The sequence below is a fragment of the Nipponia nippon genome, unplaced genomic scaffold, assembly GCF_047370975.1.
Source record: "Nipponia nippon isolate SJK-2023a ecotype South Korea unplaced genomic scaffold, ASM4737097v1 scaffold_2, whole genome shotgun sequence".
Taxonomy (NCBI): Eukaryota; Metazoa; Chordata; class Aves; order Pelecaniformes; family Threskiornithidae; genus Nipponia; species Nipponia nippon.
Window position 1 is genome coordinate 59,638,504 of NW_028262336.1, and position 18,229 is coordinate 59,656,732.

The window sequence follows — 18,229 nt, forward strand, 5'->3', positions numbered from 1 at the left end:
TCAATTTCTGTGCTGCTCTCGGCTTCAGAACTTCTGCTTCCCCGGTACTTCGAAAAAGTCATTGAAAGCTTGCTCTCTTTTTAACTACCTTATTTCCTCTATCCATTTGTATATCATCATGCTAAATGTCTACTTTATCAGCTATAACCGTAGAACAAAATTATTCCAGAAGCACATACTGAGGAGGAATATCGGGGGCAAAAAAATCCCTTCCAGTCTATTACCTTTTTGTTGTTGCTTATGTGTGATTCTGAGCTTTTCTCAGTTTCGTTTTTGACAGCTTCCTGAAGATCGGAGGCTTGTTGTATGTATGTTAATGCTGCCAGTATCTCATCTTCTAACAATATTACATCTTCACAGGAAATTGGCCATCCCAAATTCTCTAAAGCCTCCAGCAAAGCTTCTTTATGCTGCATATATTGAACTGGCCCATCCTCTGTAAATCTTAAAAAAAGTATTTTGAAAAAACTAGTAATCACAAATAGGAAAAATTTTTATTTTGGCAGTACTTTACAAATAGAATCACTAAGCATAAAGGCAGAATAAAACATCAAATTCATCCAGTCTATCTTCTGTATGCCACGAGGTCTTGTGTTTCATCCAGCTACTCTTGTATTTAGTCAAACAATCACATCTGGCTTAACCATATCTCATAGAAAGACATCTACAGAGCAATTCAAGTGGCTGAGCATAGGTACCTGGTGCCATTTTGGATGTCCTAGAATACATGACGCATCAGTAAAGAACTTGCAGATACAACTGAGAAATTATGGAAATCCCTGGCCCTTCTGGAGCAGCAGCTAGAGTGAAGTGGCAAGCATCCAGGCAATCTAAAATGGCACCAGACACCTACTAAGTCCTGATTTGCCACATCAGTCTTAATGGATCACATAAAAAAGAGACAATCTCCTGCTGTTTCTTCCTCTGTCAGTCCTGTTTATACAGTCACTAGTTTTCTAAATCAATATACAGAAATAAGCTACTTAAAGTAGTACAAACTTCCAGTGTGATATACAGTTCCAGCACATGCTGTAAAGGTGCTTATTATACCTTTACAAATGAGCCACTGAAGTGCTCTTTGCCAGATGAGGGATTTACCTTGATGCCAAAGGCAGTGACATGCTGCCCTCCCAAGGCCCTGCCACTTGACATATTAAGAATACACCAGCACCATTCAAATGGAACGCAAGTCCTTTCCTATAAAAATAATCAGCACTGCAAGAAGGAGGTCCAGAATTTAATATTACTCCATATCACATATACATTTTTGAAAATAAGGTAAAGTTACGAAATACTTGAAAATAAAACCAGTTGGTTACAGAAATAGTGATAACAAACTATCAAATATTTATGACCAGCCTTTCAGAGGTAAGTTAGAAAACGAAAAGGTGATAGCTTACTTGTCTCTTTCCTCCTGAGACAGTGCTCTCCAAATAACTAGGTTTAGACGCCTATTAAAGAAAGCAAAGCAGTTTCTGAGAGAATGCAGTTCCTTGTGCATCTGAGCACTTCAAAACTAGCAAATAAACACAGTTTCTTAAGATATCTCCACTGATTTGTATTCCAAGAGCACTGTATCATCAAATTGTATCCTTATCATTCAGCTATGAAATTATCAACTGCAAGAGAAGATGGGAAAACAGCATCTTCCATCAAGTAGCAGCATGACTATTTCAGGGTCATGGAAGGATTAATGGCAATCACTGCTGCTTCCTGCCAGGATTTTCTGTGGATGGTTCTCTTCAGCACCAGCAAGCTAAATCAAATAACAAAACTGATTAAATGCCAGTTAAGCTAAGCACAGTTCCTCCAATTAAACAGTTTCAGAAAACTGTAGCCTGAAGACACATGGAGAGCAATGCTAATTTTTTTTTTCTGCTAAGATAACCCCTCAGTTGTGCCATTCAGACTTCTACTTCATTGAACTCTGGCTATGAAGAAAAACTACTGACAGGAAAACAGAAGTGATATCCCAAAGCAATGCAGTTCTGAGATCTTTTAAAAGCACCACTAAACTTTCTGCTTTTGCTTTTTAGACATAAACTCTTATTAGGTCATCTAGCTTACAGTGTTCTCTATTAACATCTCAAACAATTAAGCCATCACTCAATTACTTCATTTCATATTACAGAAATAAACCTCTACCAATGATCCTGATTGCTGTAATTCTAGAAAAAATTCCAAACTTCCTTTGGAAATACAAGAATAATTTCATTGTTAGGAAAAATTTGGATTGTAACCATTAGACTTCTAACAGTCTTGCCACATTTACTGGTGCACGTACAAAAAAGCTCATTAACACCAGATTTTGAATATTAATTTCTTGATGATTTGTTTTATTGACTAGAAACCAAACCCCACCATTTTTAGAATGTAAATTACTTAGTTCATTCACAATCTGCAGACTCAGCATGCTCCACTGCCTATTTCATACTTCTAAATGTGCACACTCATAACTAACTCATTTGTAAAAGCTTCTGGCTATACAAGATCATACAGATTTTGAAGCCTCCAGCATTTTATTCCTTCAATACTGGATATTCTCTTTGTCAGAGCACAAAATTTCTGCCCTCACCACTTTTCTCTCTCTATATCTGATGCCAAGGTCAGTCTATGTATGGGGAAGATACTGTCATGCTTGCTTCTGTTCTTGAAACCTGCATGCCCTGATGTATTGTCTCATCTATAGATGTCAGAATAAATTTGTGACCAATCACTATTCACAAAGCTGAACTGCAGCCTTTGCAAATTCAATTACTGGAAAAGTACTGTGGCATTCAGAGCAAAATAAATATGAATGGCTTGCTGTTCCACATGTAGAGGAAAAGCAATAATGAGAAGTCTTTTTTACATTGTCAATTATAAGGATCTTCAAGCAGATCTCTCTTCTATACATCTTTTTCACAGAAGCAGGGAACTCAATCCTACTATTGTAAATACACTGATTCATTGACCTCTATGGGTAAACATAAGTAAACAGTACTCCCAATCGTCAAAGTTTTAGGAAGACTGTGAAAATGCTGTCAGTAGAAGATCATCAGAGTTTAACCAGAAAACACCTTTCTTTCCCTCAAAATCAAAGTCAATAAATGTAAAATATTCAATGCAATTGTCAAAGCAATGAAAAACTTGAATTTTTTTCAGAAGTCATCATCAAAAATACACCACTTGAACCTTCTATCAAAATGAGTGACAAATCCAGATTTCTATGAGTTCTTCATCAGCCTGATAATAACAGTATTTTCTCAGTGACAGAGCACACAAAACCAATCGATTTTTATTCACTGAATTCCATTAATATTAGACATAACAGACAGCATTTGCAAATCATAATTCTTTGTTTTTATCACAAAAGATAGATACATTTAAAAATAGGAAATGGGAATGAAAAACAGAGCTATTACATGCTTTAAAAAAAACCCTGGTATGATCATAGAGCTACAGAGGGGAAAAAAAACTTAAAGGGCCTCAATGAAATTCATCAAAAACCAAAGACTAAACACTTGTCATCGAGGTTTTTCTGGTCATATAAACTAATTACATCTGTAAATGTTATTAGAATACAGCCTGAAAAAGATATTTATTAAAACAATTCTAGTCAAAGCTTTCATAAGGATACTGAATGACATTAGTAGTCAAATAATTGCACTACTTCAAAAAAAAAGCACAAAGTTAGATCAAGGAAAGAAATAGCTTAGAGATCTAATGTCCTTGTCCTGTTTACTTCTGATGTGCTTTTACCAACATTAAATTCATAAGCACAACACATCTTTCTCTCAAAAAAAAAAAAAAAGGCGGCAGTATCTTACAGGTGCTTCAGTTACATTCTTGCATCCATAGTTAAGTGCTAGGCAACTGGCAGCAAAAAGCAGGCCACTAATTTAAATGTCAGTCTATGGATTTAGGAGCTTAATTGTAAGTTAAAAGTCTGGCTAGCACTGTATGTTTAGGGGCAATTCCTCCTCAGGGATGATTGCTTTCAGGTTTATTCCCAGAAAGTAAAAGATTTTTTTTTTTTGTCATTGAACAAACATAATATGAGCAACATGTTATTTATTATCTCCTTGCTTATTATCTGTTTCTTCATTCTGCATTTTTTTTGAAGAAAATAAACATTTCTCCTACTGGTTGATGGTGGATTAAAGTGTGTCAATGCAGAATTACCAGTAGTGAGCAAAGCATGTGTGAGCAAATACCCACTACACAAGAAAAATCTGAAATTAGGCTGCAAACATGATAAATTTCTAATGAGTAGACTTGCCTTTCATAGGATTTAATTGCTTGTTCCAGCTTCTCTTTATAGGCATCAAGATTCACTGCCTGAGGATTAATTAGTGTGATCCGCTTCTTGTCATTGCTAACATGGGCCAACGGTAACATCTATTATACAATAAAAGACAAAGAGTTCATTTATCATACAACTTTTCCTCCACCAGAATAACTGAATGCCCACGAGTCCATGTGCAAAGATCAGAACGGACAGAAGGAACATTGGAAGGCTGCAGAAAGAAAGATCTGAGCACCCCAAAGAAATGTCAGTATTAAGACATAGTTTCCAGCCTGTTAATAAAATCTTCTGAAATGATACAATCCCTTCATGCAGAATTTGCAAGCTAAGATTCCTAACTACTACTTAATTCTATCTAAATCAGTACCCTCAAACAACTCACTCTAATAATGAAAGGGTAGGTCAGAAGGGAACAAGCATGTCTAGATCATGACCATATTCCAGACTGTATTGCTTTAAAACAGCACTCTCTTATACTTATTAGCATCTAATTCTAGCATACAGGTGTGATAGTTACTTATTTAAGTGTATTTAATACTCTTATTCTGAAGGACAATATTTTCTAAGGAATTAGAGTACTAAAGATGGAGAGACATTTTTCACCATCACACTGATCACCAAAGACTGAACAAGGTGGATATTGCTCACTGAAGCTAGTCTTAATTAACAACAATTAGGCTTAAGAACCTAACCAGGTTGGTCAGAATCAGGAACGGTATTGACATACCTTCCAAATCTCACAATACAGCATCTACATGTCAACTTCATTATATAATAGAAAGTCATACACTTATAAGTAGATCTTCCAAAGGCAGAGAAAAGGGTAGAAAAGGATGACAGAGAGGAGGAAAGATGCCTTCCCATCTCTCAGTCCAAAGTCCCGCTATCCTTCAGCCTCTTAAATTATTCAGCAGTTCGTATAAGAAAAGCTATTTTATACATCAATGTCCTGATGATGACTATAAACAGAAAAAATTGAAGAAAGAAATGGAGAAGATGGAGAATGTTACTCTCCCCAAAATTGTCTTCAACACATATGGTTGAGTGGGAAGCTTCTCCAAGTGTCTGTCTGAGATCAGGATATAGATGACAAAAAGATGAATGAGGTTCAATTTAAATAGAACTAAAACCAGTGTGGGGGGAATAAGGCAAGCAATCAGAAAATAAAACAATAAAAAGGCTTCTTTAATTGAGAACATTTTCCAGTGATGTTTTATTTGTGTTTGAATTATCACCGCCTAGCTGGATTCCAAACTACTGCTGTATGACCATTTTTTCAGGAGCAGTGGTGTGACTTTATATTCCCCTCCCTTTCTGAGGACGTCTTCTCTCTGATTAATAAATCTGTGTCACATTAGTGCCAGACCACATCAAAGCTCCTAATATTAAACTAATCTTAAAATCACTTAGAAGCTAAACTTAATGGGAACATGTCAGTGAAGTATCTTGCCAGAGACAGATGAGGTAAATCTCTGCCCAGAACTGTGAGCCATGAAATCTGGTTACCTGTCATTTCCAGGTGGAGTTTGAAAGCTGAAAGGCAAGGAACTGAGAGAACCCCTCGTCCAGTTCCATACTGCCATAGTTATTGTCTGCTATGTTACTCAAACCAAGCTAATAAATGTTCAGCAGGGCTTCACCATGTAGAAGCCCTCTCCTACATTCCCTTACAAATCCCAGGGTAATTCCAAGTACAAACAGCATCATTTGCAAAATTAATATTTAGTACAGTTTATAAAACACACTGAATAGAATAGGAGGGGCAGACAAACATAGACACATTATTACTGTATTGAAGAAAAAAACAGAATGGAATGTGTTCTTAGCAAACAGTAAACTTGAAATATGCATACTTTGAGAGCAATGAAAACTGCTCAAGAAGACAAGCGAAATTTGACAGATTCAGCTGAAAGAAATCACAGGGAAGCTTTTTTAGTGCCAAAATGTTTTGTTGTTTTTTAAATGAAATACTTAAACTTTCATATCAAAAGAATTCACTTGTTTCAAAATGGCTTTTATTTCAAAACCAAAATTTCAGATTTTTAAAGACAAAACCAAAGCACAATAACCCTAGAAAAATCTTTCTTACTTTAGACCAAACAAAGATGTTTTTGTTGGCTGAATCTGAACTTGATTCTTTTTAGCAAAGCATTGAGTCAAAACTCCATGACTTGCAAAGCTGTACTTAAGATGCCACAATCTGCAACAGAATTCACATGATTCTATAGGGAAGGTTTGCTCCAGAACTACCATAGTGTAATTTAGACAAGCCCCCAAGCCATTTTTTTTCCTGGATATGAATCTGATGGGTAGTTTAATGAATTAACCTCTTTGAAATAACTCAGGTGAAACGGACGGGTCACACAGAACCGAAAACAACAGGACAACCTCTTGTTAATGAACAGTTGTCATGGAAACTCTTTGCTCGCTGCATCTCCAAGGTGAGAAAACTGTTCATAGTTACTCCATCATCACTGCTAGTGAAGGCCAAAAATAAATATTATGCTCTCCCCAGAAAAGCAAACAAGGATGTCCGCATTCCACACCAAGAAAACGAAGATCTCAGAAGGAAGAATGCAAACATGTCTGTACATTTATTATCTTCAATGAAGTCTTCTGAAGTACTGGAATAATCAAGATTCTTAATCAATTTGTTAATGTCTCCTATTCAAGCTCTATGTCTAGTCTCAGAACCTATTTTCTGCTTTTCCTTGATATGCTGGCATGAAGCTTGAGGAAGAGTGGAATCCATAGCTCATAAATTCTACTGGTTCCACCTCATGTGCAACCCCCAGCATTCTTTTTCCTTTCTATACTCTGCTTCAGATCCAGAAAAATCCATGCCTCTACACACAGAACAATAATTTTCCACCGCCTGAGAAACTGAGTGTCTCTACACAACTAATGGGGATTAGCAGGTGCAAAAAAGTGGTAAATATGATATATTACTTTGTGTTTATATCTCTGAATCTAAAGAAAGCCATGGATCACTGTTTAGATTCTGTACAGCAGCTGTTCATCCTAAGAACACTGAACTTAATTCTGCCCTGAACTAGACTACCATAAGCTCCCATGAACTGTTACTAAAAACTACCTGTACATAGCACTTGCTGAATCATAGCTTTGACTATTTCCAAAGACCATTGTTTTACAGACTACTGTTTTTGCAAACAGCAGTTCAAATGCAGCTCAGGATTGTCTGGAAAGGATTCAAAGGGGTCTTCATTTAGAAACATGACAGGAAGAGCTCTACTTAGTAGGTGTATTCAGAAGATGGGAAAAGAAGTGACTGCTCAGAAATCAGACTTAAGAGTTATGTGAAAGTCACAATGTCTTTTGCTTGACATTTCACTTACAGCAGATTGTTTTGAATAGTTTAGTAATCATTGAATACCTGATTTTTTTTGAAAAAATGGCTATTTTACATCTGAAATGTTAAATTGTACATTTTTTATGCTTTTGATGCAAAAAGCCATCCTTTTACTGCATACAAAAAAAAAATCTCACACTTCAAAAAAATCCTTGAAGATCGTGGGTTTGACTTGGTTTTACTAAAACAGAGGATCTGGTTTTGCTTCCACAATCTCCATGCTATAGCAAAAATTCCCATTCCTAAATTTAAAAAACAAACAAGAAAACTTTTTAAATGGACAAATGTGTACATTTGTTATAAATATTTTACTTAGCTCTATATCACATCCTATTCCAAAGCCCTTGCTCACCCCTTATTATTTAAACAGATGCTGTTCAGCTTTTTCTTTGAGTATTGTTTAAAGAAGCAGTTTTCATTAGTTAAAATGAGCTGCAACATATTCATAGGACTTTCACAGGATGCATCACACTAGTAGACTTAGAGCAACTTGCCACAGAATGGATTTCCTTTAAGTGGAACGGCAATTACAGCTTCATGATATACAATTCATTGTGAATTTTGCACAATCTCACAATTGTCTACACCTATCAGAATTAAATTTTAATTACTGAATTCCAATACTTTTGAAAAGGTCTTAGTAGACACACGTAAACCTTGAGAATGCACAAATCCACAAACTGTGCACCTGCACAGTTTTCCAAATGACTTTATGGACCTAAAATACATACTCCAGTGAAATAATATGTATTAGTAGAGGTTGTGGAGCTCAAGAAATTGCTGAACACCTTATGGCTGCACACTGCCATCAACTGGTAACTGTGAAAGAAAAATATATAGCTCTAAAACTTAAGAGTAAAGTCTGCAAGAAATACTATTAACTATCAGTTTTATCTTCTTACTGATGCATGAATGAACATTCAGATATGCATTATACATTTAGTGCACATCAACCATCTGCAATGAACACTAGAGAATGCAATTATGAAATCTGTAGAAATTAATTAAAAAATCCTTTTGAAAACAGTACCAACTTTTATGTTTGCTTTGAAACAGTGTAAGAGTTTTACCTCATCAAATACTTTAGAAACTACATGCTTGTCCAGAACTGGGATGTATTTGGTACCATGAGGGACAGCTGTAGGAGCTAAGGCATCCATGATGGTGAGTCGCCTAGCAACCAAGCCATGAGTCTTTAACCAAAGAGCCGAAGAGATATCTAGAGAACTACAAAAAAGAGACTGTAAGATATAGCACAAGGTAGAAATACATTTGAGAAGTTTGAAATGACTGAAGAAAAATTTGAACTGTAATTTTTGTGGTGTGTCTATATATGCACACACATACCTTTTAGATGTCCTTTTCACAATTTTCTGCATTTTCGGATCTAAGATAAAACATTTGGATTTCATTATCTCACAGTTTTTTGTGCACACAAAAGTATACATAAATAAACTGACATACAATAGCATCATTTTTTTATTTGAGCCTACTAGCAGTGTCACAAAGACTACACAATAATGTCTATTTCAGTTGCTAATTTAATCAATCAATGAGAATTAAGTTTCCTGTGTTTCTTGGTGCTTGATCAATAGTAACAGTGTTACTATATGCCTCAAGAGGCCTAATTAATCAATGAGGAAATTTATAAAATAGGTGGGGAATAATTTTTTTTTTTTTTCAAAAAAATTGAACTTCATATGCATTTATTTCTTATAACCGAAAAAGAAAGATTAACCAGTTTATTCCCCAGTTCAAGATGTGATACCAAGTACTATCAATAATGAGACGTCCAGGAGTGGCGACTTTAAGGTATACCACTATGAACGTCTGTATAAAAGGTGTATATTTATATATAAATAGAAGAACTAAAAATAAGATGCTGGAATGTAAAAAAGTCAAACATCTTTAAGTATCAATAGATGAGGCTTTAGAACAACTTAGAGGACCTATCATAAAGTTCAGAGTTGCATGAATTACTGAGAGAAATTAAAACTATCTGGATGTATATCCAAGCTCCACTGGAAATACTTTTGTCTCTACATATGCATCTGTCCCAGAGAGCATGTTTTTTGCAAGTCTAAGCATATTAACAAAGTGCAACCTCCTGTTACATTACACAGAATTCGAACCACCCCTCTCAGCTTTAACCTCAACATTGAACATAACTACTAATTACTGTATCACAACAATCTATCACTGTATCATAACCAGATTCTCAAGATCTATTTATTCTGGTGATAAGAAGCAACTGTGATCTCCTTTCAGCAGTCTAAGGCATAACTGTATCACAGCTGCTGCATACTGTGGACATAACTAAGCTGTTGTAAACTAAATAGCTTGGGCACCGGGAGGAGCCTGGCCGCAGCTGGAAGGACCTTGTTACAATAGCCTCCTGCGTGTCCAGCTCTCTGCATCTCTGCTGCGTTCTGGTCCTTTGCACGGCAGGTCTGCAGGGTTTTGTCTCAAATGAGGCGCTATTAGTTACAAACGCAGCAGGAGAAATGTTATTGTCTGCCCCACCCAGAGCTTCCTGTTCTGTCAACTTGCCTTTGAAAATGGTTGTACATTTCATGCTCTTTTTGACAGAAAAACTCTTTTTTTCAGGAGATATACCTTCCTCTGGGCTTTCTTCCCTAGATTTCGCACTATGGCTCAGGATTCGCAGCAGACTTGTCTTTGTTTGCTCTGTAAGTGTTGAAAGGGAAAGAAAGGAAGAGCTAACTTACTGCTCAAATACATGCCTGGGATTTTTTAGTTCCTCTTTGGTATGCAGTCCCAGTTTTTAAGGGAGTGCCTACACATGACCTCAAACACAAAATTACTTCAGCTCTAATTTGTACTTTGTACTTTCCCAAGGATGAAGACTTCTTTCACATCAGCCAGGTAAACTTGGTTTCAGACTGCATACATAGGATATTTCAAAGAGAAACGTAGTGTTACAGGTGTAGTAAGGAGAAATATTAGTGTAAGTAATGCTGTGACAAGTGAAAGATAGATCAGCTTTTCATTCTTGACAATGATGTACTTATTTAGAATAAAAAGAAATAAGGGTTTAAAAAACTGCTTGCAGAACTTTTAAAACATTCTGTCAAAATGGTTAATCTTTCCTCACAGGGCATGTAATGAAGCATAAATGAGCAGACATTTGTCTGTTTGGGTCAAATGAGTAAGATGGCTGAAAAGTATAAAATGAAGAAAAGTTAGTTAGAATTTCAGAAAGGTGGTTATTTAAATCATCAAAGGCTTCATTTATTCCTACAACAAGGGATGCTTTTTGCTATTTTCAACAGATCTGTTCAAGTTAGTGAATAAATTCTGCTAAAAACTGCAGTTCATTTTAGTCTTACCTGCGTGTAATGCTTTCTTCCTTCGGGCTGGACTGCCAGCACTGGTTTGCCAGGTTTGCTGATGTGGTGTCGGTGCTGGCTCTTCTGAAGCACAGCACGCCCTACTGCTAAGAGTAGTACTCAGCTCTTCAACGTGTTCGGTCACAGAAGACACAGTATGTGTCTGCTTGTGATTACTGCTTGTAAGTGACAAAAAGAAGAAACAAGCAAGAAATTACTTAAAACACATATCACTGGTTTAAAAAACACTAAGCTGAAGTGTTCTGGTAATTTAAATACTCATTTCAAATGCTTCCCACAGTGCAAAATATTTTCTCTATTACCCTAGTCTGCATTTCAAAGGGGAGTTCAAAGGACATTAAAAAATTCTTTGTTTTTTAAACTATTTAAAAGTCGTTTCTTAGTCTATTTAAAAGATGTTCATTACTTTTAAGGCAACACCATCACATAATTTTAATAAGATCAGAATGTTCTGTAATGGCCACTTTGAATCCTGGGGGAAAGAGTAAACCTACCATCAGCAATGGAAATAACTGACTGACACACACACACACAGATATATGCACATATATATACATGCACATATATACCTATGTCCCAGCATTAATAAAAAATAAAATATGCAAATTCTGAAATAAACACTTATTTACATGTTTATACTGGACATCCTACCTGCCCTTCCACACACATGAAATGGTTCCAGAAGACTCTCCACTTTTAACTTATTTTACTTTATTTTTAATACGTTTATTTTAACTTACTGTTTTTAACAGATCTATGTCTTTAAAATCTGATTTTTTGTTTAATGTACTTTTTTGTCTTTGTACTATTACTACACAGATAAAAAAGGCACCAGACAAGCTATTTTTTTTCTTAAGGCTGTGCTCCTGTAGAGGTTACAAGTAACTTCATGTTTGAAGCTAAGTCTGTGTTTGTTACCCAAACAGAAACTCGCTATAATCAGCCATGCAGAAAACTTTTCCACAGTGGCTCAGGAGTCTGTCTGCAGCATGCTGTGGGAGGATCTCTTTTTGAACAGTCATTCTTGGCACTGTGAGATTTTCAACACGTTTTTCAACTCATGCTGAACATGAAACTACTTTTAATGATGAGATTACTTATCTTTTGATAAAAAGCAAGGATAAATACGGCATGAACATACAGACACACGTTGTAAAATCAAAAATGTGAAAAGAAATAAGCTGAATTTCATTCATGGTGTTTACCATCTTTTAAACAAATAATGTGTATGTATTTTATGCTTCAGTCAGCATATCCCAATGAGTAGCAATTTAGTCATGAAGCACCAAGCCAGCTCTACCAATAGGACAACAATTTTTCATTAATTCTCTAGGTCAGAGGCAGCAACTTTACCATGTGCTGGAGACAGCAATATTTTCACCTCTTTGCTTTAATTATTCCTAATAATTTGAGACTATTGAGATATTTGAGATTATTTTGTTTCAGGCATCACAGTATTAGTGTATTTTTCCAGATTTTTCTTTTCCATTATCATAACTGTTTAAGGGAAAAAAACAAAAAACAACCACCTTTCTTTTTAAAAAGGAGAGTGTCAGGGGTTAAAAATGCAAGACAATGAAAAAGGAAAAATGTAACAGATAGCTTCGATCTCTTATTAACATAATAGCAGTATAAGGACATACTTATTCTCCGGATCATTTTCTCCTTTATAACAATCCATCATCAGACATTCAGCATGAAAGGTCTTCACTTTCTCTAGGTCTCTTTCTCCTTGTTCAATCTCTCTTTTCAAAAGATGTATGTCTTCACTCTAACAAAAAGAAAATCAAATGTTTTATTACAATTACTCCTAAACATGTTTCATTTCTGAACTGAAACTATGAAAGCTCTGATAATAATTTTGAATAATGACTCAGTTAAGACAGCTGCATAATTTTGTATACTTTTTCAGGTAGTCCCTCTGTTTCCTAAATCAAAGTTTATTTTGCTCACTTTCTGTATGTATGAACAAGCTTATAGAAAAGAAGATTAAAATGTGCTTGGCAAAACAGCCTCTCAAATTATTCTTCATTTTTAGGAAAAGGACAAGCATTCCCTAACAAGTCAGTTACCCCTTGAGATATGAACAGCCATATTTCTGAATAATACAATACGGTCAGTAGTTCCCCTCATTCCAAGCAAGCAAGCAAATAAGTAAATAAATAAAATACAAGATATGTACATTACAACCGTTGTTCTGTCATTCTACAGATCACAGCTGTACCACATACTGTCCCTGAAAAATGGGAAGTAAACCCCATACTCTTCAAGTAAACATTGGAACTGACTGGGAATCATTTGGACTACAGGAGGAAACAGGAAGGAAATTCCAAACAATGATCCATCTACAGCTCCCACAGGGCCAGAAGTCTGGAGATGGACAACACAGACTCTGGTCCTCATCTTTCCAGCATGCGCAGCGTCACACAGTCCACATCAGCAGAATCACTGTAATTGCCCAATACACTCTCTGATATCTTTCAAGAGCTGGAGTATTTTCACATCTTCCTTCTAATCGTGTCTGCAAAGTTCTAAATTTCCTGCTACTGTCTTGTTCCTGGTTGTTCTCATTGTTCCACTACCACCATTTCTAAAATCTATGAAACTAATTAACTGAGTGTTCACTTTAATTAAAAACAAGAATATGCTTTAAATGGGTGTTTCTGTTAGTCTATTCAGAAATTTCCTATTGGGCATTGTTAGATTGAGCTGCTTAGTCACACTTGATAGGTCACTGCTATTGTAGTCATTTTACTCATTATAGATCTCTCCCCAGTGGCTATTGTAGAGCAAACTTCCAGCAAAATTCATAGAATCATTCATTCATCATCATTCAAATTCAGCTCTGCATTCTCTCATTTATTAACAGGATACAAACCATAGTTTCATTTTAAACATAACTTATTTCTGAGACAGCAGAGATCACGTGTGTGCTGAATTTGGTTTATATGCTTTTGGGGTTTTGGTTTTTGGTTTTTGTTTGGGTTTTTTTTGCAACAGTAGCACTACAAAAGTACTTTGCATGATATTTGGGCTTTTTTTCTTGTGGTCTAATAAAATTTCATAAGCAAAAAATGTCACACTCACTGCTTCCACATCATTTCGAATCTGACTAGGATTAACCCTCTTTTTTTAATGATCTATTGTAATATGAAACCACAATAATGCAAGTCCTGTGGATCCTTCAATAGCATGAAGAAACAAACATATTTATTTTCAGATACTCACAACAATAAACTCTGCAGCATCCGGATCAGTCAAATAAATGTTGCAATAATGAAACTGTCCCTCTGTTTCAGTAGATAGTTCAAACAAAAATTTATTAGCTTCTATATCATCACAGTTGAGGGATACAGTATGGATGGGAATTTTACGATGAAGCTGGACTTGAGCCAAAATTATTTCAGGCGGCTGAAAATCGAAAAATGTATATTAAACACGTGGCATCTGGAAGTGTGTTTATCAAAATATGGAGAATTTGTAAGAATTTAATCAGTCATACTGTTGCTTAGAGACAGATATAGATCCGTTAAAAGCATAAATTTTATATGGATTACTATTTCAAAATTATATAAAATGATCTAATTTAAAACTGAATTTGAAACACTGATAAAGCATTAAGGCACAGGACACTAATAAAATAAAATGCAAATTATAATATAATCAGTACTCTCTGTTTCTTAAGTCTTAAAAGAAATTACTAAAGTTTAGGAAATTAAACTACTACATTGGTGTATAGTATCACTGGATGTTTGTAACTGAATATTTTTTGATGTATACAACTGTTGATATTTTTATTAAGCTAAAATATTTCAATGACAAGTGGATTCAATACCAGGAAACAAAATAGAGGCTGAGAAAATAGGAAAGCTAGTGTTCCTCCTCCAATAAAGAAATAAAAATTAGGTGAGAAAGTAAAAGATCTAACAAGTCTAAAAATGTTGAAGGACCTGATAGAAAGAAATTATTGACTCAGTTCTCTGACTTCTGATAACATTTCGGTTCTTCACAATACTGTCATAAATCTTGACAAATTTAGCTTTCTCCTGATATTTGCAATTTATTTGTTTGTTGTCCTTTAATAGTTAAAAGCAGTCTTGGTCATTTCCTCTTTTTCATTGAAAAAGTATAATATAAATCATAAAAGCCATTATTAACTAGGTAAAAAGAAATGAAATGTTCATTAATGTCTAACTTAACAAAAATAGTAAAATGAAGGATCTGAATAAGCGTATGTTAAGCCAAATTATTCTTTAATAAAATATTAATATATGCTCCTAGCTAGCAAAAGTAACTGTGAAACAATGCAAAGATCTTGATCAGTTGTAAACTGAGATTTATTGAGTGACAGATAATAACAATCAACTTGTCTTTAGAAAATACTAAAGATTAAAACTAGAATTAAAAACAACATTAAATGATGTAAGTCAAAGTTTCTCATCTGCTAATTTAAATCAGGTTTACATTTTGATATTCAAATGACTTTGAAGCATATATATCCACCCTTCCTCATAGGCTACTTTCCTTTTATCAAGAAAAACAGAACAAAAAGAAAAGTGAGCCTATAGCAGTTTTCTTCCTTATCAAGGTATAAAGAAAATATTTCTGCAAGCTTATGATGCTTTCTGAATCCTAGATTTATTGTATATGCTTCAGTAATTAATTTTTGTCAGCTGAAATTTACTTTTTTTACTTGAAATTTACTTTTTGTTACTTGAAATTTAAATCAAATTTACTTCAGCCCAGCTATTTACCTAAGTCATAGTTCTGCTGCGTATCTTTATTACATAACATTACCATTACAACCAAGCTAAATTTTCAAGGGCAAATAAAGTATTTTTAAAATGCCATTCTCAGCATACTAGCTAGCTTTCACCATGTATTACAGCTACAAAGCTCAGTTCTCCCTAATTTGCATCATTATATCTGATCAATGAGTGTTTTCTACCCAGTTTTTAGTTGGTGTTACGTAATGCAATATAACATGAAATAGCATCATTTTAAGTCACGGTAACAACACTTTCAAAAATAAAAGCATACTTGTGATTTTGTTAAGCACTTAAACCTACACTTAAAGCAACTCTAGACTGCTTCTACTCCAGAATTGCACATATGTGAGATCAAATTTTGACTCAGTAGGATAAAAATGGAATCATACGGAGACCTAATGGAACCATATTAATGTAACATCTTCATATGAAAATAACGGAAATTAATAATTAGGCCCTTACTCCTCAGACATGACATAGCCTTTGTGTAAGTTCTGCAACAGAATGTAAGAAGGTACCTACTTATATATTTGATGTGTTCTTCAGGCAAAAATGTTGAACACAAACTTTTTATTTAATTTTGCTATCAATCATTTTCTTTCTAGGTTTTCAAGCCATCACACAAGATTGTAGGGCTTTAATATTTAAAACCAACCATATCATGGGACCATCATTTTTTTTTTATTTTTAACTCATGAGATAATTATATTAATATATAATACTAAGTTAGGAAAACATGCTATTGAACACAAATGCTAACCTTGATACTAACATAAAGCTTTCCTTTTTAATCCATTACCAGATCCTTAAAACAACTCATGAGAAATGTGATGAGTTATTATGCACCAAAGACTGAACTGTAAGCGGAGAGTTCTAATCAAAACCCTTTCACAAACAGCACATTTCTCAGGTACAATTTTTCAATATTATGACAACATCCAAGAGACTCAGCTCTGCAGGTATGATATTCATCTCGTACATTTGCTTCAGCCTTCTGACACCATCACTGTAGCACCACACTACTGCCTTTTCTGTTTTCTTATTTCAGAAATACCTGGTTAGGTCTCCCATCAGTCAAAAGGTAAATAGCCTGAGTGTCAGTATCGGCAAGAGCAATCTGGAGAGCTTTGAGTGTATTTGTGGAACTTCCAACCTAAGAAACCAAAAAGAAAAACAAACAGCTATAGATACTAACAGTTCTTTGCCCCTGTTCTTAAATTAATAATGACAGTGTACTGACTCAAGGGATATTACAGAACCAAAATAAGTAATAGAATGGTGAAAATATGTATGTCAAATAGCTAGAAAAATCAAAGCAAGTGTCAAAGTAGCATAAATAATTGGTACCAAATTGGTATTCAGTGCTTATGCAAACACATATAAGCAAAATGCTGGCAACATAAATATGAGCTGTAGAAGCAAAAGCAATCACTAAAAGACTATAAACAGATAGGAAGATGTAATATAAAAGACACATTCTATTATATTTTCCCATGGCTGCTCCTGATTGCCAACTCATGACACTCCCTTGAAATACGTATTTTACTTAATCACATAATTCAAAAAGTCCACAAAAGAGTTGCACAAATTTATTTCTGAAAAATAGGTAAGGAACTTCCTGGTTTTCCAAACAATTTTTTTCCAGACTATCTCACATCTACCCCCTCAGCACATCAATGTAAACATAATATATTTTTTAGCACGAAAGTTAGCTATAACAACAAAAAACACACAATAAAGCAATACTGTACCTCCTAAAAATTCATATTTGAGCAATACTAGCACTTTTCCTGTGTCATCCACACACTTAGTGATCATGATCTGTCTTTTTTCTTTTTAGAATAATGCAACTCTAAACTCACCAAAATGCATTTCATGGCTTACAGAAACCTAAAATATATAGTTTATGTCTTCAGATTTCCACCTTTCAATAATTCAGTGTACAAAACTTTCCAAATTTAAGGGAAAAGTAAGGTTTTATCAGAATGGAAGTGTGTTTCATCAAGTCTTAGTCTTAAATGGGGCCAAAGCAAAATCCCTGAAAAGATATGAGTCTGTTTTATGCTATCGTAACACCTGAGTACTGCTCTGGAGGGCAGTGAGGGTTGTAGCGGTGTGAGAAGAAACTCAGGATCCACATATATAATGCATTACAGAAGACAAATATAAATCTCTAACCTTGACCCATGCATGCTGTAGTAAAGATAAGGGCTGGCGACCGGAAGATCACGTGCTGTACGGAAAGAGTTAAGGGTCGACCCTCCCTTGTCTCCGCCCCTTATAACATGACACACCTACTGCTGGGGGTATAAAGCCCGGGTCGGCTGGAGATCTAGGGGGATAACCTTGATGTGTAGTGTTTGCTACACAGTGGTGACCCCGACGTGATCAGGCAACAGCGATGGAGCTCGCGGAACTCATAAAGGTACTA

General features: G+C 35.1%; 1 protein-coding gene across 1 annotated transcript in view; it reads right to left on the reverse strand.

Annotated features, from left to right (window-relative positions):
- Window positions 1-18,229, reverse strand: part of VWA3B (von Willebrand factor A domain containing 3B) — a 70,336-nt gene that overhangs the window by 15,565 nt on the left and 36,542 nt on the right. Inside the window, exons 14-23 of the mRNA XM_087758716.1 lie at window positions 16,853-16,951; window positions 14,258-14,440; window positions 12,673-12,800; window positions 11,009-11,187; window positions 10,209-10,346; window positions 9,006-9,045; window positions 8,729-8,885; window positions 4,262-4,380; window positions 1,401-1,451; window positions 225-444 (exon numbers count right to left, since the gene is read on the reverse strand). Of these exons, the coding sequence (XP_087614842.1) occupies window positions 225-444; window positions 1,401-1,451; window positions 4,262-4,380; window positions 8,729-8,885; window positions 9,006-9,045; window positions 10,209-10,346; window positions 11,009-11,187; window positions 12,673-12,800; window positions 14,258-14,440; window positions 16,853-16,951 (1,314 nt within the window). The remainder of the gene's footprint in view (window positions 1-224; window positions 445-1,400; window positions 1,452-4,261; window positions 4,381-8,728; window positions 8,886-9,005; window positions 9,046-10,208; window positions 10,347-11,008; window positions 11,188-12,672; window positions 12,801-14,257; window positions 14,441-16,852; window positions 16,952-18,229) is intronic.